This window comes from Mobula hypostoma, chromosome 23 (genome assembly GCF_963921235.1).
Source record: "Mobula hypostoma chromosome 23, sMobHyp1.1, whole genome shotgun sequence".
Taxonomy (NCBI): Eukaryota; Metazoa; Chordata; class Chondrichthyes; order Myliobatiformes; family Myliobatidae; genus Mobula; species Mobula hypostoma.
The window spans coordinates 19,624,209-19,648,055 of record NC_086119.1 but is presented as its reverse complement, the minus strand read 5'-3'; the positions used below and the strand labels follow the sequence as shown (position 1 = coordinate 19,648,055).

At 40.8% G+C, this 23,847-nt stretch overlaps 1 protein-coding gene across 2 annotated transcripts in view; it reads right to left on the bottom strand.

Annotated features, from left to right (window-relative positions):
- Positions 1 to 20,480: 20,480 nt before the first annotated feature.
- gosr1 (golgi SNAP receptor complex member 1) overlaps positions 20,481 to 23,847 on the bottom strand; it is a 125,971-nt gene continuing 122,604 nt past the window's right edge. For both annotated transcript variants that reach the window (XM_063031762.1, XM_063031763.1), the window contains exon 9: positions 20,481 to 22,575. In XM_063031762.1, the coding sequence (XP_062887832.1) occupies positions 22,451 to 22,575 (125 nt within the window). In that variant the 3' untranslated portion in view covers positions 20,481 to 22,450. The remainder of the gene's footprint in view (positions 22,576 to 23,847) is intronic.

The following is a 23,847-nucleotide window of genomic DNA, read 5'->3' as shown; positions in this document are numbered from 1 at the left end:
AAAAGCAGTGGATTCAGCCCTGCCAATGGGTAAAGCCCTCCCAACCATTGAGGACATCTACATGAAACACTGTTGTAGGAAAGCAGTATCCATCATCAGAGATCCCTACTGCCCAGGTCTAGAATGTTCAAGAGCCTCAGGACTCGCACCACCACACAACTGAAATAATCTCACTGTCAATGACTCTTTATCTCCTTATCTCATGTTCTTATTATTCATTGCTATTTACTTATATTTACATTTGCACAGTTTGTTGTCTTCTGCACTCTGGCTGATCTTTCATTGATCCTGTTATTGTTACTATTCTATAGATTTGCTGAGTGTGCCCACTGGGAAATGAGTCTCAGGTGACATCTATGTATTTTGAAAATAAAATTTACTTTGATCTTTGAAAGGGAGCAGTTTTGGCTGAGACCATTGGCACACATCGCAGACGGGCCTCTAGATAAAGTATCAGGGCCTCTGCAAGAGTTATGCAAAAACATGAGACTTAAGAGCATTCCTTAAGTCTTATTTTCCCTCTCTGTTTTAAGTTTTATTTTCCCTCTCTGTCTGCTGTGACTGATGATAACTAAACATTTTCCTTGGCGGCTTCCTCCTCCGCACTCCCGCCCTCCATCCTCACCACACCACCCCTCACACATTCAGCTGGGATGAGGTAATAGCTTTGAAATGGAGACAGAGTCTGCTTTTCCTTGACATATTTTAAAATGTTGCAGAACTAGAGATAGTAACGCACCAAAAGTTCTGTGCAAGATTAGAATTAGGAGGTTTTTTTCTCATTTCAACTCAACATCACAATAAAGTCAAGTGTCTTCCCTACTCCTAAAAGAGGAATTTGTTACCAATTAATGGCGTGTTTTTATGTTTGCCATTTTTATAGTTACTCTGTTAACAAACAGGGCTTTACTTCTTCTCCTCATCTGTACAGCATCAATCACTGTCACCTCTCTGTATCACACAAGAGTTGGCCTTTCATGCATCACATTTCAAAGCAGTTCCCTGCTCCTCGAGGGAAAAGAAGATCACAAATGACATTTAGCTAGCATGACAACGAGCAGCATGAAATTCTGCTGAAAAAGCAGAACTTAATAGATGTAGAGGTTCAGGGATTCTCCCCAGACATAATTGTTATAATCCATCATTTAAGGCTTCCTCACAACATAAGGTTCACGTCAATGTCATGTTACTCTCTGTCTTATTTTCAGCTATTGTCTGCTCAGCGACTCACAGCTATGGAAGGGTTGGTAACGTTGTGATTTCTGAGTCAGAAGGTCCTGGGCAGAAGTCCCATTCAAAGTCAAAGTCAAAGAAAATTTATTATCAAAGTATGTCACCTTGAGGTTCATTTTCTTACAGGCATTTACAGGAAATGAAGAATTTACAAAAAACTACACATAAACAAAGAGTGACAAACAACTGATGTGCAGAAGAAACCAATTTGTGCAAATATAAATAGATAGATAACAAAGACTGTGAATATGTGTTGTAGAGCCCTTGGAGTGCTCTACAACTACACATTTATAGTTTGTGGAATCAGTTCAGAGTTGAGGTGAGTGAAGATATCCACCCTGGTTCATGACCCTGATGCTTGCAGGGTAATATTTATTCCTGAACCTGGTGATGTGGGACCTAAGGCTCCTGTGCTTCCTGCCCAATAGTAGAGGTGAGAAGAGAGCTGGTCTGGATTGTGAGGTCCAGGGTATTACACAAATACTCAGGGAGTGCTAGACCGTCAAATGTGTCAAACTCTAAGGGGCTTTAAACCAAGGCTTTGTTTACTGTGGCAGCTGGAGCAATGGATTCCGTGGTACTAACTTACACAAGAGGAGGTATTCTCAATATTCTGACCAATATCAGTAAAGCAGCCAGCATAACCGAATACCCCACCCACCCAGACATTCTCTCTTCTCCCCTCTTCCATCAAGCAGAAGACAGGAAAGCCTGCAAGCAGGTATTACCAAGCTCAAGGACTGCTACTCCACTGCTAAGCCTATTAAAATATTTCTCGAGTTTGATAAAATGGTCACAGTCTACTTTGCACCTTTTTGTCTACCCACACTCCACTTCCTCTGTAACTGTAACACTTTATTCTGTTACTTCCGTTACTGTTTTACTGTCTATGTTCCGTGTATTGGTCTGACCTGTATGAATGTTATGCAAAAGCTTTTCTGTATCTCAGCACATGTGAAATAATAAACCTATTCCAATTCCAATATCGTCCCCTTAACTGCATCCCCACAGAAGCTCTGTTCATTGTCAGATGGTGGTGTCCTATTTAAGGTGACCTAGTGATACGGACAGTAGAGCTGCTTCTTCGCACCTCCCGTGACCTGGGTTCAACTCTGGCCTCCAGTGCTGTTAGTGTGGAGTCTGCACGCTCTCCCGGTGACTATGTGGGTTTCCTTCGGGTACTCCGGTTCCTCACACATTTCAATTGTGCCGGTGTGGTAGATTAATCGGCCACTGTCCATAGTACATAGGTGAGTGATAGGATTTGGGAGGGGGTGGCAAAGTTGATGTGAATGTGGGGAGAAGAAGAACAAAATGGGTTGGGATAAGATCAGTGCAAAGATGGGTACTTGACGGTCGGCACAAACTCAGTAGACAAGAGATCAGTTTCCATGATATATCTCTCTGTGACTCTATATTCACAAAACTCTCAATGTTCATAATATGTTGAACAGGCTGCAGAGTACTAAGGAATCTCCTGAAAGATACTTTGTAAGTGCAAATCACTCTAGCACTTCACCGCTATATTACTGATTTCATTGTACTGAAAACACTTTTGCTGGTTCCTCACCATATTGAGAATGCCGATCTTGATCAACCAGGTTGAGTTTATTACGACTGTAACTGATGCAAAGAGAAATCCTATGTATTAGGTCTTTCCAAATACTTTTGACTCAAAATTTTGCCCATCTTTTGAATTTATATCTGTTGTAATGTGAGCATTATTAGAAGTAAGTTAATACTAATTAGGATAATGGGGCAGGGGTTTTACTTCCATTCTTCTTACTTCCGATGCTTTGAAAATAGTGTTCTTGCCATGCCCTACGGGTTGTGAAAGCCTCTGTATATACATAACCGTTTTGACGTTCGAGATAAAGTTGTTTCTTTGGACATGAAGTTGTCGAGTATGCCTTTTTAAGGTAGAAGTTACCACAATATCCCTGTAAGTGGATATATAACTGGCCTTCACCCTCAAGAAAGAGACTACTCATATTTACAGTCCAGCCTGACTGTTGGAACCTGCAAGAGGAACACAACCTTGCCGTGGTTTGGAGGCTTGCATACCTCAATGACCCGGAGAGCTCTGTTGGCTGGAGTCAGGGCTCTATGCTTTGGCTCTTGATAGGGTCACCCATACCAAACGGATTGAAGGGTAGAGGACAGATCGAGCGTGCTCCACTGATCCTCCAAGTTCTGGGTTCAGCTCAGGGCTGACAACCCTGACCGGTAAAATAAAATTGTTACAGAAACAACAACAAAGAATCCTTCTATACCTGAGTGTGACGGTATTCCCGAGTCTCCACCCAGGACTAACATGACTGACAGTGGTGAAAACTGAGAGGAAGCTACTGACATGATGAACATTGCCCGAGATGGAGAGCCTTCACTGCTGCCCCAAACACCGGGGGTGTAACAGGCAGTAAGTAAGTAAGTTGCAGTTGGAAGGTGGACTTTTGTCTGAGACAAACTTTCAAACTTTCCTTTGGGGAACCACATATCTGTTTAAGCCTCAGAACGTTTTAAAGGATGGCAGAGAAAATTTTAATCATGCTGTCAGGACTTGGATTTTATCTAACCATTCTTCGGTACACTGTATTCTAAAGGATCACATTTGTTAATTTATTAGTAATATTAAGAGTCTCTTGAATATGTGGAATTCCTAATACCATAATTTTTAATCATACTTTTTTGTCTGATTTAGAATTGGATGCTTCTAGTCATTTTAAAGAGCCACTTCAGTAAATCAAATCATGAATTAAAGTCCTTAAAGCAATCAAGATAGTTCTTAAATCCTTATAAATATTTCTATTGCTGGAAAGAGCATGAGCTCTTTCTACAGAGTACAAGTCTCCTTTGCACCTCAGTGACCAGGGCGCCTCGCTTTATGCCTGGTTTGATGCACAGAGCAAAGAGCTGGCAAGGAACGCATACCCCAGGGGAGCAGGCACTCTGTCTGGTTGAAGCTGAGCTGAGGAAGACCCTGGCCAGGATCAACTCGTGCTTTTTAAGGAGGCAACCATCATTCCAGTGCCAAAGACGGTGACAGTAACCTGCCTAAACGACTATTGTCCTGTGGAATTAGATTAGATATGATTAGATTATGAGGACATGCAGTCCTCTTTTATTGTCATTTAGTAATGCATGCATTAAGAAATGATAGTGTTTTTTCAGAATGATATCACAGAAACACATGACAAACCGACTTAAAAACTGACAAAAACCACATAATTATAACAAATAGTTACAACAGTGCAAAGCAATACCGTAATTTGATAAGAACAGACCATGGCACAGTAAAGGTCTCAAAGTCTGTCGAAAGTCCCATCATCTCACGCGAACGGTAAACCTCCAGCGCCGCCAACTTGCCGATGCAGCATCCTGGAAGCATCCGACCACAGTCCGACTCTGAGTCCATCCAAAAACTCCGAGCCTCCAACCAGCTCTCCAACACCAAGCACCGAGCACCATCTCTGCCGAGCGCTTCAACACCGGCCCCGGCAACAAGCAATAGGCAAAGCCGAGGATTTGGAGCCTTCCCCTCCGGAGATTCTCGATCGCACAGTAGCAGCGGCAGCGAAGTGGGCATTTCAGAAGTTTCTCCAGGTGTTCCTCCGTGCTTCTCATGACTGTCTCCATCAAATCAGGATTGTGCACGGCCCCCTAGTTACACATACGATATCATTCGGAACAGCTGCACGCGTTGCGTCGCACTGCCATCTTCTCCTCCCTCCTTTAACATCAACCATTATGAAATGCTTTGAGTTGTTGGTCATGGGATGCATTAAGCCTTTTATCCTGGCTATGTTGATGCCTTCCAGGTCACTTTTCACTCGAATCGATCCACTGGCAATGCCATAACCTCCGCCTTCTATTCTGTCCTGTCCCACCTGAAAAATGGGGTCTCATAAGCCTGGCTGCTGTTTATAGACTTCATTTCGGCATTTAACACCACCATACTCCAGAAACTGGTGGGAAACTGTCCTCGCTGGGTCTCAACCCCTCCCTCTGTAACTGGATTCTTAACCGAAAGGCCACAGTCAATCCGTATGGACAGTGACGTCTCTAGTCCCATTATGCTGGGCAGTGGCGCTCCCCACGGCAGCTGCTTTTCACACTGTTGATGCACACTGTATCGCAGGACCCAGCTCAGACCGTGTCATCATTGCGGATGAGACAACAGTGGTTGGCCTCATCAACGACGATGATGAGTCAGAACACAGAGAGGAAGTGGGGCAGCTGGTGGACTGGTCTGGAAACAACAACTTAAGTCTGAACGTGGAGGAGACCAAGGAAATGATTGTGGACTTAGGAAGGTGCGGATGAACCATCCCCCTCTGCACACGCATGGCTCCTCCATAGAGAGAGTTAAGTGTGCCAAGTTCCTGGGAGTTCACATCACAGATGACCTCACCTGATCCCTCAATATCACTTCCTTGATTAAGAAAGGCACAGCAGCCCCTCCACTTCCTGAGGAGATCGAGGAAAGCGAGGCTCCCCCCACCTCTCCATCTTAACTGAATTTTACAGGAGCACCATTGAAAGCGTCCCGACAAGTTGCATCTCCATCTGGTACGGGAGCAGAAGAGTATCAGACCGATAATCGCTACAAAGGACTGTGAGAATGGCTGGGATGATCATAGGGGTCTCCCTACCATCCATCAGAAACATTTATCAGGAGCACTGCATACGCAGGGTCCTCAGTATTATCAAGGATTCCACCCACCCTTCCAGTATCCTCTTTTACTTTTTACCATCAGGCAGGAGACTCTGATGCATAAAATCAAGAATGGTCAGGATGAGAAACAGCTTCTTCCCTCAGGCCATTAGGCTTCTGAACTCCCTGCCGCATCACATTCAAAGTGTCACTGGATAATTTGCACTGTACCCTACAATATTCAATCTATGCACTTCACTTTGTTTATCTATGCATGATTCATCTGTAGATTTAATTCCTAGTTTCCTAAGTTATTGTGTTACTTTTCACATGTACTACTGTGATTTACACCCTGGTCTGGAGAAACGTTGTCTCATTTGACGGTATACATGTATATTGTTAAATGATACTAAACTTGACTTGACTGAAGATAAAGGGTAGTCAATCTATAACATCTGCAGTTCAATGTAAGCAGGGAACCTAAATGAATTTTAGAGAGATAGAATACTACAGGATAGAAATCGGCCCTTTGGCCCATCAAGTCTGTGCCAACCTGGCCCCATCTATCTGCACCCAGACCATAGGCCTCCATACCCCTCTCATTCACGTACCTATTCAAGCTGCTGTGATGGAACCAACATTTTACTCATGGTTTTTACAGTATTGCTTTAAGAAGCTAAAACATGTTCTTGTGAATATGGAACTGTTTGTTCTTTCTATTGTTGAGTAAGCAGTTTCATCCTGGTATCCTGGAGTGTATCCTTTGACGAAAGAAAAGAGCAGGCGCCATCTTTTCAGTAAGTATCAGACTTGAGTTATTTTCTGTCGCGATTCAAAATGGCATCAACAAGGAATGGTTTTGTCAGCAGAAGGAAGAATTCTTACATAGCAATTAGGCAAAAAAACGGGCACTTGTTTCTACTCGGCATTTGAGGTATCATCAATATAATAGAGCCATACAGCACTGAAACTGGCCTTTCAACCCACTGAGTCTACACCAATCTACTGTTCCAAGTTCAAAGTAAAATTTATTATCAGAGTACATACATGTCACAACATACAACCCTGAGATTCTTTTTCTGTGGCCATGCGTAGCATATCTGTAGAACAGTAACTGTAAACAAACTGTGCAAATGCAGATTTAAATAAACAGCAATAAATAATAAACATGAAATAATAATATAACAGAGAGTAGCTATCCCCTTTTGTTCGAGACCCTAATGGTAGAGGGGTAGTAATTGTCCTTGAACCTGGTGGTGTGAGTCCTGTAGCTTCTACCTGATGGCAGCAGCCAGAAAACAGCATGGCCTGGGCGGTAAGGATCTTTGATGATGGATGCTCTGATGATGGCTTCTACCGCAACGTTTCATGTACGCATGGTCAATGTTTGGGAGGGTTTTACTCATGATGTACTGGGCCGAATCCACTACATTTTGTAGGATTTTCCACTCAAAAGCATTGTTGCTCCCACACCAGGCCATAATTTCACTACACTTTCCACACATCTACAGTAGTTTGCCAAGGTTTTCGAAGACATGCCAAATCTCCTCAGACTCCTCAGGAAGTAGAGGCGCTTAGTATGTGTTTTCATACTAATTTGATATTGTTTTTTAATTCTTTCCACATTCTCATCAACTTCCCCAGAACCTATCATTTGAACGCTAGTCCAGATAGACTGGGAGTTTGCTGCGTTTTTGCCCTGCTATCTGATGAACTGAGATGGCTAATATAAGTAGGCTTGGGCCTACTCTGGCTGCTCTGGGGAGAAAATCTAAGGATTCAGTCTGTCGCTTACTCCCAATTTTGTTTGATATGTGTTCTTTTTCTTCTCTTATGGTCTTTTTTCAAACTGGGTTCTTCGGGATTATTGCTTTGTGGCTGCCTGTAAGCAAACAAATCTCAAGGTGTATAAATTACATATTCTTTGATAATAAAAGTACTTGATACTTGATTCACCTACATGCTGGGGCAATTCACAGCAGCCAATTAACTTGCCAACTGGCTTGTCTACGGGAGAAAACCAGAGCACCCAGAGAAAGCCCACATTGTCACAGGGAGAATGTGCAAACAACATACAGACAATACCCATGGTCGGAAGCAGACATCCCACCTCTCCCGGAAGTTCCGGGAGTCTCCCACATATTAATAGTGGCTCCCTGATGCCCGCAAATTATATACAATATCCCGGAAATCAATTTTTTTGAGAGCGAGAGAGAGAAAGCAGGAGAGTGCGCAAGAGAGCGACCACGAGAGAGAGAGAGCGCAAGAGAGAGAGAGGGAGCGCATGAGCAAGACAGAGAGAGCGCGCCATGTCAGAGTGTTCCAAAAAAAGAAAATATAAAACGTACATCACCCCAGACTACACTAAAGTGTACCCCTGCCTAATAGGGATCAAAAATAATGACAGTGTTTCTCACTGCACTGTTTGCAACAGTGACTTTTCTATTGCCCATGGTGGGTTAAGGCTGTAAAAGGCATGTTGAGGTGAGTTTAACAAGTGTCATTTGTTCATTAGCATAGCTAATGTTATTTAAACTAGCTGGCTAGCTGCTAAGGAGCTACCCTATTGCAGACACCCCACCTCTCCCAGAAGCTCCGGGAGTCTCCTGCAAACTGATGGTGCTCCCTCCCTGAAATGAATTTTTGCAGGGTGGGATGTCTGCGGGGCTGAAGCTGGGTCAGTAGTGCAGAGGGACAGTGCCTCCACCAGCTGCACCACTCTGCTGGAACTGTTCAGAGAGCACAGCCCCAGAGAAAAGTGCAGACACATGAGACTGCAGACACTGGAACCTGGGAGAATATACAACCTGCTGGAGGAACTCAGCAAGTCGAGCAGAGTCTGTGGGAGGCAGGGACTGGTGCAGGATTTTGACACACAACTTGGCAATTGCTTTCTTCCAGCAAAGCAGTTCCAGAAAGCAATATGGCAGAGAAAATTTGTTTTTTTTTAATTTTCTACATTCAATAGAAAATATAGGAACTGAGGCTGCTTTGTTTCAAGCTTGAAGATGAAGTTGGAGTGAGAGACATCAGACTTGACAAGCCTATTCCATCCAGAGGCTGTTCTATCACAGGCTTTCACATTACCACTAATTAAACCCATTTGATTTATCACCCTGGCTCACTTGTTCTGCTGAGAAAGCAGATTTAATGACCTGAGCACGCATTCTTGACTGATTGCGAAGCATTACCGAAGGTGTGTCTCATTGTTAAGTACTCGCTTTCAGAACTGTCAGAGCAAAACTCCATCTCTTCTTCCAGGTAAACAAAATAGGGGAAAAGGAGCAGATAATTCTTATTGTCATGACTGCTAATATTCTCTCAAGCAACACTATAAAGAAAGTTCTCTGAGAAAATTATGTGAAGATTAACAGCTATTTAAGAGAGTACATTTGAAATATGATCTATTGGATATAAAATGCTTTGAAGTGTTTCACTCTGATTCTGTACAATATTATGGTCTTATATTGTTATAAGAAATTGTCCTCTCCACAACCTCATTTGAAAAAGGATCAAGATTGCACTAAGTATCATTGTATCACTCAGTCTCATTTCCCAACAGACACCAAATCTGTTGCCTTTTAAAATGAGTTAATCAAACCTTCTTTAGATATAAGACTGAGTTATAAAGTTCTCCAGCTGGTAAAATGTTAACTTAATAGGAACACCATTTTCATCATGGTGTCAGGAGCAAGTGATATGATCCCAGGTTCCAAGAGTTTGTTTGAAACTCTTTTTTTAAGGCAGGCTGATCTGTTCATTCTGTCCTGCCTGTAATGTTTTCCTTCACTGATATTTAAGGAAGTGGGTGCAGTTGTACCAACACAGTCAGGGTAAGAAATCTGGAAAGAGCACTACCAGAAAGGAGGGATCCTGAAATTTCTGTCGATGTAACCCTAGCAACACATCAACAAACAGATCTCAACAGCCTCGCAAAGGAAGATCATCAGATATGGGAACAGAATTAGGCCTGTCGGGTCTGCTCTGATATTCCATCATGGCTGATCCTCTTTCCCTCTCAGTCCCAATCTCCTGCCTTCTCCCCGTATCCCTTCATGAACTGCCTTATCAAGAATCTATCAGCCTCTGCCTTAAATATACCCAGTGACTTGGCCTCCACAGCTGCCTGTGGCAAAGAATTCCACAGATTCATCACCATGGAAGAAAAGCAATGAAGTGGTATTAGATGTTTTAAAACCATCTAGTGCAATTATCTAATATTTCTATCTATTCGATCACTAATATCTATCACCAACCACTATTCCCAGCCTTCAACATTGCCTTCCTGACTCCGTGCCAGGCTTCAGCTGCTCTGACAGATACCACAGCACAAGCGCTGTTTCTCCAATCATCAGTGAGCGTCTTTGTAATTCTCAGTTAGAATATTTAATCATAAATGTTCAGATTTTTCTTTACCAATGAATAGTAAGTTAGGCTGGGATTTGTAATTCCCTCATATGCGCTACACCAGCAGGACAAAGTATAAATACCAACAGTGCTGACTTAGAAAATCATTACCAAGCATAATTTTTATGCTTCAGAGTTTTCTTCATAAGGTATGCAAAACAAATTGTTTTTGTAATCCATACGGCCTTGGAGGAAATTAAACAATCTGCTCTCTATAAATAATTCTTGTTTCCTCCATTAACTGTCAGTGCAGCTGGTGGCGTTCTATTCACATGTGTAAGAGTATTAATATTTAAATCACTGATAGACTTACTTAAAGTAAATGGCAAATTCGAGTTTCCATTTCCTTCAAGGTTTTTGTGGAAACAAAGGTTCACAGGAAGAAAAGGCACCCACTTCCAACTTTCACAGTCTCTTCTGCATGTTGGGGAATTCTATAATTTCAGGTGCTCAAAAGTGATTAAAATGATGGAGAAATAAACAGGAAATCTGGCCTACACATATTCCTTCCTGCCATCTATACCTTTTGGTGAGAGTGATGCTGTAGGTCCTTTGAATGTGCTGCCATTCAAGGAATTTCTATAAATGGGACTATTCATAAGATCTCCCTTTATGCGGATGATCTTTTGGTTTATGTTTCGAATCCCGAAGAATCTATTTCTAGTTCATTGAAATTATTAAATGAATTTGGATTGTTTTCAGGGTATAAATTAAACCTGCATAAAAGTGAATTATTCCCTTTACATGATTCTGCTTCTATATATGATGACATTCCTCTAAAAGTTACCGATTCTTTTAAATATTTAGGTATTTAGGTATTACTGAAAGAGAAATTCAGAAAGCTATTCTTTCAGTTTATAGAGTTCACTGTAATAGTCTTGAAAATTTGTATTAGTATCTTCATAATTACAAGCTAAACTACCATCTCCCTTACGAATTTTTAAAATTTCTCTTTTAGCTCTAACTGCTTTAAGTTGAGATGCTAATAGCTTGTTACTTTTATCTCCAAACATATAAAATTGACTTTTTAATTTAAGCAAATTTCTTTCAATAGGGTAAGTTAATGGTAAATTATATTGTGATTGAAGTTCAACTCTTTGTTTAAATAAATTAACATTAGGGGAAATTGCATAAGTGTTATCCAGGTCTTTATTATTTATTATGTAGAGGTAGAGGCCGATATATTCAGACATTTAAGAAGCTCTTAGATAGGCTCATGGATGATTAAAAAATCGGAGGGCTATATGGAAGGGCAGAGTGAGATTGATCTTCGAGTAGGTTAAAATGTTGGCATAACATCACTGGCTGAAGGGCCTGTGCTGTGCTACACTGTTCTATGTTTGCACTGGAACCGGAGGGGGACTAATATCCTAGCGGGAAGGTTTATTAACGCTGCACAATGGTGTTCAATCTGGAGTTGCAGGGGGATGGGAACCAGATTGCCAGAACAGTTAGTGAAGAGATTATGGAGGCAGATGATGGTAAGACCTCAGGTAAAGTTAGGAATCAGATGGTTGAGCGTGGTGCGATAAATGTCTTGAGCTGTGTACACTTCAATGCAAGAAGTATCATAGAGAAGGCAGCTGATAGTGCTGAAGATGAGGTTTAATAACTGGAGAGATAGTAATGGTGGACAAGGGAATGGCAGACAAACTGAATAAGTATTTTGCATCAGCCTTCATTGTGGAAGACACTAGCAGTATGGTGTCAGGATTCATGAAGTGTGTGAAGTTACCACTCCGAGAGAGTATGTTCCTGGGAAACTGCAGGGCCTAAAGGTAGATAAGTCACCTGGACCAGATGGTGTATACCCTAGAGTTCTGAAAGAGGTAGCTGAAGAGATTGTGGAAGTATTAGTAACGATCTTTCAAAAATCACTGAATTCTTGCATGGTTCTGGAAAGCTGGAAAGTTGCAAATGTCACTTCACTCTTCAAGGAGGGAGAACCAAAAGAAAGTAAACTATAGGCCGGTTAGTCTGACCTCAGTGGTCAGGAAGGTGTTGGAGTTGATTATTAAGGATGAGGTCACAGGGTACTTGGAGGCATATGACAAAATAGGTCATAGTCAACATGGTTTCCTCAAGGGAAAATCTTGCCTGCTAAATCTGTTGGAATTATCTGAAGAAATCCCAGGGATATCAAGGAGCAGAGAGGGAAACAGATCCTGGAAAAGTGTAATAATAACAGAATTGTCGTGATGGGAGATTTGAATATCCCAAATATCGATTGGCATCTCCCTAGAGCAAGGGTTTTAGATGGGGTGGAGTTTGCTAGGTGTGTTCAGGAAGGTTTCTTGACACAATATGTAGATAAGCCTACAAGAGGAGAGTCTGTACTTGATTTGGTATTGGGAAATGAACCTGGTCAGGTGTCAGATCTCTCAGTGGGAGAGCATTTTGGAGATAGTGATCGTAATTCTATCTCCTTTACAATAGCATTGGAGAGAGATAGGAACAGACAAGTTAGAAGAGTGTTTAATTGGAGTAAGGGAAATTATGAGGCTATCAGGTAGGAAATTGGAAGCTTAAGTTGGGAACAGAAGTTCTCCCGGAAAAGTACGGAAGAAATGTGGCAAATGTTCAGGGGATATTTGTGTGGAGTTCTGCATAGGTACGTTCCAATGAGACAGGGAAGTTATGGTAGGGTACAAGAACCATGGTGTACAAAGGTTCTAATAAATCTCATCAAGAAGAAAAGAAAAGCTTACAAAAGGTTCAAAGAGCAAGGTAATGTTAGAGATCTAGAAGATTATAAGGCTAACAGGAAGGAGCTTAAAAGGAAATTAGGAGAGCCAGAAGGGGCCATGAGAAGGCCTTGGCGGGCAGGATTAAGGAAAACCCCAAGGCATTCTACAAGTATGTGAAGAGCAAGAGGATAAAATGTGAAAGAATAGGACCAATCAAGTGTGACAGTGGGAAAGTGTGTATGGAACCAGAGAAAACAGCAGAGGTACTTAATGAATACTTTACTTCAGTATTCACCATGGAAAAGGATCTTGGTGATTGTATTGATGACTTGCAGCAGACTGCAAAGCTTGAGCATGTAGATATTAAGAAAGAGGATGTGCTGGAGCTTTTGGAAAGCATCAAGTTGGATAAGTGGCCAGGATCGGATGAGATGTACCCCAGTCAACTGTGGGAGGCGAGGGAGGAGATTGCTTAGCCTCTGGCAATGATCTTTGAATCATCAATGGGGATGGGAGAGGTTCTGGAGGATTGCAGGGTTGTGGATGTTGTTCATTTATTCAAGAAAGGGAGTAGAGATAGCCCAGGAAATTATAGACCAGTGAGTCTTACTTCAGTGGTTGGTAAGTTGATGGAGAAAATCCTGAGAGGCAGGGTTTATGAACATTTGGATTGGTATAATATGATTAGGAATAGTCAGCATGGCTTTGTCAAGGGCAGGTCGTGCCTTACGAGCCTGATTGAATTTTTTGAGGATATGACTAAACACATTGATGAAGGAAGAGCAGTAGATGTTGTGTATATGGATTTCAGCAAGGCATTTGATAAGGTACCCCATGGAAGGCTTATTGAGAAAGTAAGGAGGCATAGGATCCAAGGGTACCTTGCTTTGTGGATCCCAGAACTGGCTTGCCCACAGAAGGCAAAGAGTGGTTGTAGACGGGTCATATTCTGCATGGAGGCTGGTGACCAGTGGTGTGCCTCAGGGATCTGTTCTGGGACCCTTACTCTTTGTGATTTTTATAAATGACCTGGATGAGGAAGTGGGAGATGGGTTAGTAAGTCTGCTGATGACACAAAGGTTGGAGGTGTTGTGGATAGTGTGGAGGGCTGTCAGAGGTTACAGCGGGACATTGATAGGATGCAAAACTGGGCTGAGAAGTGGCAGATGGAGTTCAACCCAAATAAGTGTGAGGTGGTTCAGTTTGGTAGGTCAAATATGATGGCAGAATATAGTATTAATGGTAAGACTCTTGACAGTGTGGAGGATCAGAGGGATCTTGGGGTCCAAGTCTCAAAGCAGCTGTGCAGGTTGACTTTGTGGTTAAAAAGGCATATGGTGTATTGGCCTTCATTAATCGTGGAATTGAATTCAGGAGCCAAGAGGTAATGTTGAAGCTATATAGGACCCTAGTCAGACCCCACTTGGAATACTGTGCTCATTTCTGGTCACCTCACTACAGGAAGGATGTGGAAACCATAGAAAGGGTGCAGAGGAGATTTACAAGGATGTTGCCTGGATTGGGGAGCATGCCTTATGAAAACAGGTTGAGTGAACTCGTCTTTTCTCTTTGGAGTGACGGAGGGTGAGAGGTGACCTGATAGAGGTGTCTATGATGATGAGAGGCATGATCGTGTGTATAGTCAGAGGCTTTTTCCCAGGGCTGAAATGGTTACCACAAGCGGATACAGGTTTAAGGTGCTTGGAAGGAGGTACAGAGGAGATGTCAGGGCTAAGTTTTTTACGCAGAGAGTGGTGAGTGCGTGGAATGGGCTGCCGGCAACGGTGGTGGAGGCGGATACGATAGGGTCTTTTAAGAGACTTTTGGATAGGTACATGGAGCTTAGGCTATGGATAAGCCTAATAATTTCTAAGGTAGGGACATTTTTGGCACAACTTTGTGGGCCAAAAGGCCTATATTGTGCTGTAGGTTTTCTATGTTTCTAAATTACAAGCAGGATAGACAAAGGAGAATCAGTTGATATTGTGTACTTGGATTTTCAGAAGATCTTTGGCAAGGTGCCACCCATGAAGCTGCTTAACAAACTACAAGGCCATGTATTACACGAATGATTCTAACATGGATAAAGCAGCGGCTGATTGGCAGGAGGCAAAGAGTGGGAGCCTTTTCTGGTTGGCTACTGGTGACTAGTGGTGTTCCATAGAGGTCTGTGTTGGGACCGATTTGTTTTCCGTTATCTGTCAATGATTTGGACAATGGAATTGATGACTTTGTTGCAAAGTTTACAGATGATATGAAGATAAGTGGAGGGGCAGGTAGATTTGAAGATGTAGTGAGGCTACAGAAGGACTTAAGATGAATTAGGAGAAAGGACAAAGAGATGGCAGGTGGAATACAGTGTTGGGAAGTCATGCACTTTGTTAGAAGAAATGAAAGGGTTGATTATTTTCTAAATGGAGAGAAAATACAAAAATTGAGGGGCAATGGGACTTGGGAGTCTTGTGCAGGATCCCTGAAGGTTAATTTGCAGGTTATGTCTGTGGTGAGGAAGGCAAATGCAATGTTAGCATTCATTTCAAGAGGACTGGAATATAAAAGCAAGGATGCAATGTTGAGACTTTGTAAAACATTGATAAGGCCTCACTTGGAGTATTGTGAGTAGTTTTGAGCCCATTATCTTAGAAAAAGATGTGCTGAAACTGGAGAGGGTTCAAAGGAGGTTCATAAAAATTATTCCAGGATTGAATGACTTGTCATATGAAGAGTGTTTGATGGCTCTGGGACTGTATTCACTAGAATTCAGAAGAATGAGGTGTGATTTCATTGAAACCTATCGAATGGTGAAAGGCCTTGATAGAGTGGATGTGGAGAGAATGTTTCCTACGATGGGAGAGTCTACGACCAGAGAGCACAGCCTCAGAACAGAGGGGTGCCCTTTCATAACAGAGATGAGGAGGAATTTATTTAGCCAGAGAGTGGACTTCTTTGCCACAGGGAACTGTGGAGGCCAAGTCTTTATGTATATTTAAGGCAGAGGTTGATAGATTCTTGATTGGTCAGGGCATGAAGAGATATGGGGAGAAGGTAGGAGATTGGGGCTGAGGGGAGAATTGGATCAGCCAAATGGCCTAATTCAGCTCCCATATCTTATGTTCTGCTGTTAGCAGTCTTTCTCATTGTAATGCTCTGCCCTTTTTCATGTGTTAGGTAGAATATTTTAGAAAGATGCATCAGCTGCAGGGAGATAGAGGTCATTACAGCACACAGTTCTTTAAAACTTTTATCTGAAACGTTAAAGCTAAATGGGTCACAGTTTTTAACAGAAAACCCATCCAATCAGCAGTGTCATTGTAATGCAAACTAGTGGCATTTCAAATTAAATTCCAACTTGCAAACTGGCTTCATAAATGCTATTGACATTTCTTGAGTGGTAAAAGATTATTAACTTCCTGGCAAATATAAGTGATTTAAAAATTACTGATATGAATGAAAGTCGGATTTCATTTGTAAGGTGGTTTAATGGCTGCCTTTCTCTTTAGTACATTGCCACACTATTGAAAGGCATCTCACTGGAACCGATGATGAGGTGATTTATTGTCGCAGTGACAAAACAGAAAAATATTGTTATCCCCTGGGGGCAGAGAAGAGAAAGGAATTGTTGCCACGCAAAAAGGATTGGAGACACGTGTGTACATTTGCAATTTACCAGTAAGCACCAGGGAATCAGAGCAGACAAGAGCTTTCAGAAGATGGAGACAGATTGCTGTCTGCACCCAAGAAGCCCCACTGCGCAATCAGCATCGAGTAAACACTGGTAAACACAGAGACGGGCCTGCCCACATGCACTTATGTAACTCAATAGCCTGTAAAGGGAGAATTATTTATTTTTTAGAAGGCAGCTTCTGTTGCACATGAAACTAGTTTGATAGACAGTTTCTGCTCTGATGTAATGAGTTTTTACACAATGGTTTGAATAGCACAAAGGCACGGCTTTGAATACATGTTTGAATATATATTATTGCATTTTTGGCATACACTTAACATCCTCTATTTTTAACTGATTCTTCCAACCCGGACAATATCTTTGTAACAAATTATACATCCACTCCACTCAGAGCCAGCTCCTGCAAGGCCAGGTGCCAGTCCACTGATTCCAGCTATTCCTTTGAGGCCGTAGCTCTCCTTGTCCGGCCATTTTGCTTGCATTTCCTTTGTGCCTTTGTCTCAGCACACCACATTTAATTTCTCTTCTCATCGGGGTTTTGCTGGTAATTGATAGCAGAGTGGTGCATTAAGTAAAAATACCTCCTTACATTTCCAGTGACCCCGAGCTGAATGTTAAGTTTACGTGTTCTCTCTATGACTGTGTTGTTTCCACACCAACACCGCCCCCAAAACAACACCAAACACGGTCCATGTTGATTTGTAGCTTAACTGACCACTGTAAAACTATCTCTAATGCAGCTGGGTAGTAGGAGACTTCAGCTGAAGTTGTCAGACATGTGACAGAGAACACTTGTGAGACAGAACTGTTTGTGATCCACATAAATGATCTGGATGAAAACATGAATGGGCGGGTTAGTCAATCCACACACAGATTGTCAGCTTGTGGATAGCGTAAAAAATTGTCAACGGATACTGCAAGATATAGATCAGTTGCAGATATGGGTGGAAAAATGCTAGACAGAGTTTAATCTGTCCAAGGATATGTTGTACTTTGGGAGTTGAAATGTAAGGGGACATTTCACAGTTAATAGCAGGACCCTCACCAATGTTGATGTACTGAGGGATCTTTGGATCCAAGTTCTACGTTCCCTGAAAGTGGCTGCACAATAGGATGGTTAAAAAAAAAATGGCATGTTGGTCTTTGTTAGTCAAGGCACTGAGACCAAGAGGTAGGAAATTATACTGTAGCGTCATAAAACTCTGGTTAGGGCACATTTGGGGTAGTGCATTCAATTCTGGTTGCTCATTATAGCAAAGATGTGGAGGTTTTGAAAAAGGTGCAGAGGTTGTTTACCTGGATTAGAGGGTGTGAGCTATAAGGAGATCTTGAAACAAACCTGAGTTATTTTCTCTGTTGCAATGTAAGTTGACGGGAGATCTGATTTTAATTCATAAGATTATCAGACGCATAGCTAAAGCAAGCAGACAGTATCTTTATCCCAGGATCAAAATGTGAAATATTTAAGATGAGAAGTGGCAAGTTTTTTTAATAGAGCTATGTGTGTTTGGATTGCACTGTCAGGGGTGGTAGTTGAGGCAAATGTGATGGCGGCATTCAAAAGGCTCTTAGATAGGCATAACCATTTAGAGAATGGAGCGATATGAACAAAGGCAGAAAGGATTAATTTGGTTAGCAGTTATTACTAGTTTAATTAGTTCAGTGCAACATTATGAGCCAATGGGCCTGTTTCTGTGCTGTATTTTTCTGGCAGAAATGAGATTGCACTGAGAATCACTAGACTGGGTGGCCTTTTCTGCGCTGTAATCAAATATGAAAATATGCAACAGCCTTTTTCTTCTTACACTCTGCCATTCTTCCAGTGGGATGGTGTTGTTAACATCAGTAAGTTGCAGCCTGGTCTCCCTCTCCTTTTCCAAGATATCCTCTTTTCTTTCTTCACTCCTCAATCATAATTAACCACTTACCTCTGCTCCCATTGTCCCTCTTCATATCTCCCTACAGATGTAGGTCTGAGGACTCTCTAGCCTGGGAATGTTTTCTCTGGAACAAGGGCCTGGAAAGATTCTCAGCAATGGTCTTTCTAATTTGTAATGACCAGTGTGCGCAAAAATCTAGTGTTGTGTAATGTTTTGTGCAGTGACACCAGCATGTGCATACTGAATACTTTCTTCACTAAAAACCGTGTAAGATGGAGACAGCAACCAGAGAATTGTAAATGAATACCAACGAATTGATCCACTTGACCTGAAACAGGAGTGTGTGGGCCATGGCAGTCAAAGCTCAAACTGGGCACGGCACCTGATGATGATGATAAGTAAGCCGGATGTAAAATCTGCAGACAAATGATCACCAACTCCAAGTTGCCACCAGTGTCCGCATCAGAAACCTGAAAAGGAAATGTGTTTGTCTATGAATGTGAAATATACTTAACATGCCATCGAGGTAGAGGGTGACAACCTTTTGTGCACAGTTTAAATTCCTTTGTGCGCGCACACACCTTAGAGGGAATATTGATTCTCGTGAATCCTCATGAAGCTAACTCTTCAGCCTTGCCAATATTTTTGTAAGTCATCCCTGTACCCTCTCCATTGCTAACACATTTCTTTCATTTTGTTCTTTGGAACATAGGGTATTCAGGAGAAATTTAATTGAGATGCACAAAACGATGTGAAGCCAAGACAGCATAGCTTAAGAATATTTTTCTGAGTAGCGGGCATAGATTTAAATTAATTGGAACTAGAAGGGAAGTGGGAAAATAATTTTATTCAACAAGCATTGGGGGTTGAGAACTCTCTCCTTTAAAGGTGAGTGAGGCACAATTTCTCCTCACAGTTAGAAACTTACTAGGGCCACAGGAGCAGGTAAATTCCCAGCTTCTGGGACTATTCTCGCTCTTTCCCCTCAGCCTACCACCACACCCATCTTTTATCTGGATCTTCTTTTTTGCCTACCAGCTCTTGCTCTAACCCTTCCCATTACCTCTTTATTCTGGCCACCTCACCTCTATCTTTCAGTTCACTTGAAGGGTCTCAACCTGAAACATCGACTGCCTATTTCCCTCCACAGATGTCGCAAATCTGCTGAATTCCTCCGGCTTTTTGTGTATTGCTCTGGATTCAAGCACCTGCAACCCCTTGTCACTTCAGAAATAACAGATTTGATTTGGATTATTCTTTCTCTGTCAGATTTTTTTTAAACTGATGAAAATCTTCATAAAATTGCAATTACCCTTCACAAGCTCAAATGATCCATTATGAATTTGCTAAACCACTAATTTAACTGGCTAACAATGCAGTGTGCTTAAAGGAAGGAAGTATAAATATACGTTGAAAAAAAAATATACCGTATGTTCAACTAAAAGTATGGAGCTAGTATAAATGAAGTCTAACTCCAAAATATTTTCATGGCTCTAAGGGCCCCAAAAAGCTGCTTGATGAAAAGTCCTGATGAAATGTCTCTGCCCAAAATGTTGGCTCTTTATTCCTCTCCATAGATGCTGTCTGACCTGCTGAGTTCCTCCAGCACGTTGCGGGTTACTCTGCAGAATCTCTTGTGTTTATAAAAGCTGCCAATTCAGCCGTATTTAAACATACTTTAGTGTTCAGATTAATCTGCTGGTACTGTATATAATTAAATAAATACTTACGTAAAACTGATTTCTGCTACAACACTAACATTGAAGCAAAGTAGTTGCTAGTGATCAACTGTAGTTAAAATCTGATATGATTGTATAAAAACAATGAATTCTGTGAAAAGTATGAATTATTAAAGCATGTAACTATGGCAAAGACTGGTTATCTTTAATAATAATCTGAAGATCTATTATATGACAAAATACCATCCAGTAGGATCACTTAGAACTCTAATTTATTAACAAATTACATACAGTCAAAGCTTCTCTGTACAATGCAGAAAATACATTAGCAGACAACAAAATTATTTTACAAGATCATTAAAATCTACATTAACAAAATTTCCAAAGCACTTAATGCATTAAGGATTCAGACAGAAAAGGAAAAGGAAGTGCCTGAGGAAAAGAATGTTTTTGACACCAACTTTGAAAAGATTAAAAAAGTAGCAGTATTCTTTATTATAGGGCAGGGATGGCCAACCTTTTAGATTACACGTGTCAATTTTTTCATGCATGAGTTCAGATGCGATTTTTTCACACACGAGTTCTATATTAACATATTTTTACAAGAATTCAAAGGGGGTACAAGAGTTGTATGGTGCATCTGAACTCGTGCGTGAAAAAATTAACGCATGGAATGTAAAAGGTTGGCCACCCCTGTAGGGCAAAACAGGATTAACTCAACAATGCAGGAAACAAAAAAATCTAGCTATACAATTGAAGAATTTTAATTTGAATGAAGCCAATTTGTCGTTGAGCATATGGTAGCTATAGTGTCGAGTTAATTCATAAAAGATGCCATGGTAAATAGGTAGTAGCCTTTATTCAATAGACAGTGCTATGTACAAAAAGGTTCATTTCTTTCCGGACACTATTGGAATGATTCATATTCCCAATATTGAGTTTTGTGCCTGCATGAAATCTAAACTGCATTTCAATTGGTTACCTCAATCTGAGGAACAAAAACAATTTCTCTCTTTGACAGGAGACAACTATTTGTTATATGCGCTGTAAATCAGGAGGCCACAGCTATGTGGTTTGGGAATAAATGTACTGTGATTTTTAAAACAGCATAGACGACAAATCACAATTTTGTGATAAAATATTGGGAAAAAATTAAAACAAATAACAGCTATTCAACATGATGATTTTCTTGGTGAGGATAATCTAAGGCGTTTTGGTTTCCCTCTCGTAAAATTTAAGCTTTGGTAACTGATTTTAATTTAAACTACTAAATCGAAAAAAAAGAATTCAGAGCACCAGGTTTATCTGGTTAGTGGCTTCAGCTGTTTATTCAAATATATTACCTTAGTTGCCAATGTCTTAGCATAAACTGTGTATTGGAAGCCATCCTGAAATATTAACTAGAAGGTTAGACTGATACTCAAACAGTGCTCATTGTTAAGACAACAGTTTTTTTTGGAAATTTCTGATTTAAAAAGCTTTACCGGATCCTGCAGAACTCAGAAGATACATTTGAAAAAATATATATACAGTTTTTGAAAATAAGTTTATTTCCTTTTGGCCTTCTCTTTTCTCCAAACTTTCTTCACTTTTCTTCTGGTCCTAGGTCTTGGCCAATGCTGTTTTCCAATGAAATTGACTTGGAGCTGGATTTTGATCCAGCATTCTCTGTAGTTCTTACAGAAAAAAGCAGATAGTGGAAACGAGGAAATCAAAAGAACAAATCCTTGCTTTGTCACTGTGTGAAATAGGTACAAAATTTGTTGCAGTATCATTCTGCATGGAAGCATTTTGAAGTACTCATTATCCGTGCTCTTGAAAATACATATTTTGGATACAGACAGTTTCAAAGTAGTTTATTTTTAAGTGTGATTCTATATTTATAAATGAAACTGTACCTTACTTCCTAGACAATGGAGTTGGGCGAAAAATGGTAGCACAAATATAGCACATTTAACGAGTCTTTAATGGACACATCAACGTGCTGTAATTCAAAAATATACTTTACAAGAGCATAATTACTAAAACAAAAATCAAAGGATTGACATTTGATCATAACCAAATCACACAACTGTGGCCCATGGGAATGCCGCTTAAAAACATTCCATGATAACCAAGATCCATTCAACCTAGCAATCTAGTCAATATATGCAGGTTAGATCCATATGCTCCCACTCCCACTCCAGTGCTTCATAACTGTGGAAACATCTAATTACCATATTTCATCAGTGAAAAGCATACAGTAGCAATAAGATAGTGCAAATGCCAATAACACCACCCAAAATTAATGTATCCCTACGTTTTCTCAAATTTATTCTTTGAACCAAACTGTTAATGGCAGGAAATCGATCTGGAATAGTTGTTAAAGAAACTAAGTCATTTTTGATATATTAAAACAGTCCAACTACATTGGACATCAAGGTTTTAAGAAATACAGTATCTTCTCCAAAGTTCTCTCCTGAAGATATAAACTCCTTGGAGTCTGTGGATGTTGGGTGCTTTTATGATGAAATGTGCTTCTTGGAGGAGGGTGAATATTTTAAATACTGATAGTTATTCAACTGCAAGAATATTCACATGCAGATACAAACATGTAATGACAATATGAATTTTTGTACAAGGAAACAAATAGTGAACCTTATTTCTAATTAAATTTATAAAGATAATTGAGTCACAGAAACTGAGATGGAATAATAGGTCATTTCAACCTTCTCAGTTATTCATTGTGATTAGAAATAATCCTCCATCTCATTACCAAATTGTTAGCATCTCTCCATAATCCTTCGTTCCTTTTGCAGTTAGCAATCGATCTTTTTTCAAAAATATAAAATTCAAGGACTTGGTCTCGACAGCACTCTGCGGTAGAGAATTCCACAGAGCCACCTCATACTTCCTTATGGATTATGACCCCAGTACTGAATGTCAAGACTTATCTCTCTTTTTGTGGGATATATGGAACAGTCCTTGTTTCAGTCAAACTTTAGCTACCTCCCTCACCTCTTTGTCCTGTATAACAACTGAATTGATGCTCTTTCCTGCACTCAGATAGGACTTGAAAATCTTGAAAAGTTGAAATCTGCCAGGTTGTACTCTATTCCCTCCCACTTTCTTATTCTAGATTCTGCCCCCTTCCTTTCTAGTCCTGATGAAGGGTCTCGACCCGAAACATCAGCAGTTTATTCCCATCCATAGAAGCTGCCTGACCTGCTGAGCTCCTCCAGTATTTAGTGTGCGTAGCTCATTAATTCCCACCGCTTCCTGTCTGTGAAACAACATTCAATGCATGTCTACATCTCCCCCAATCCCGGTTCCTTAATTTTTGCATACTAAACTTTAACATGGACTTTACCAATGATTTTCTGAAAATACAAGCACACTGCACCCACTGGTACTCAATCTGTCTACTAGTAAAATCCAAAAAAAAAATCAAGTAGGTTTGTTAAACACTATTTCCTTTTAATGAATCTATGCTGCAATTATTAATATTTCCGAAGTATCCTGTGATGCTATCCTTTATACAGACTCCTGCATTTGCCCTACCACAAATATTGGATAACCAATCTGTAGCTCGCTCCAGTTTTCTCCTTCCATTTTTAAACAGTGTATGTTATCTTGGTCTTCC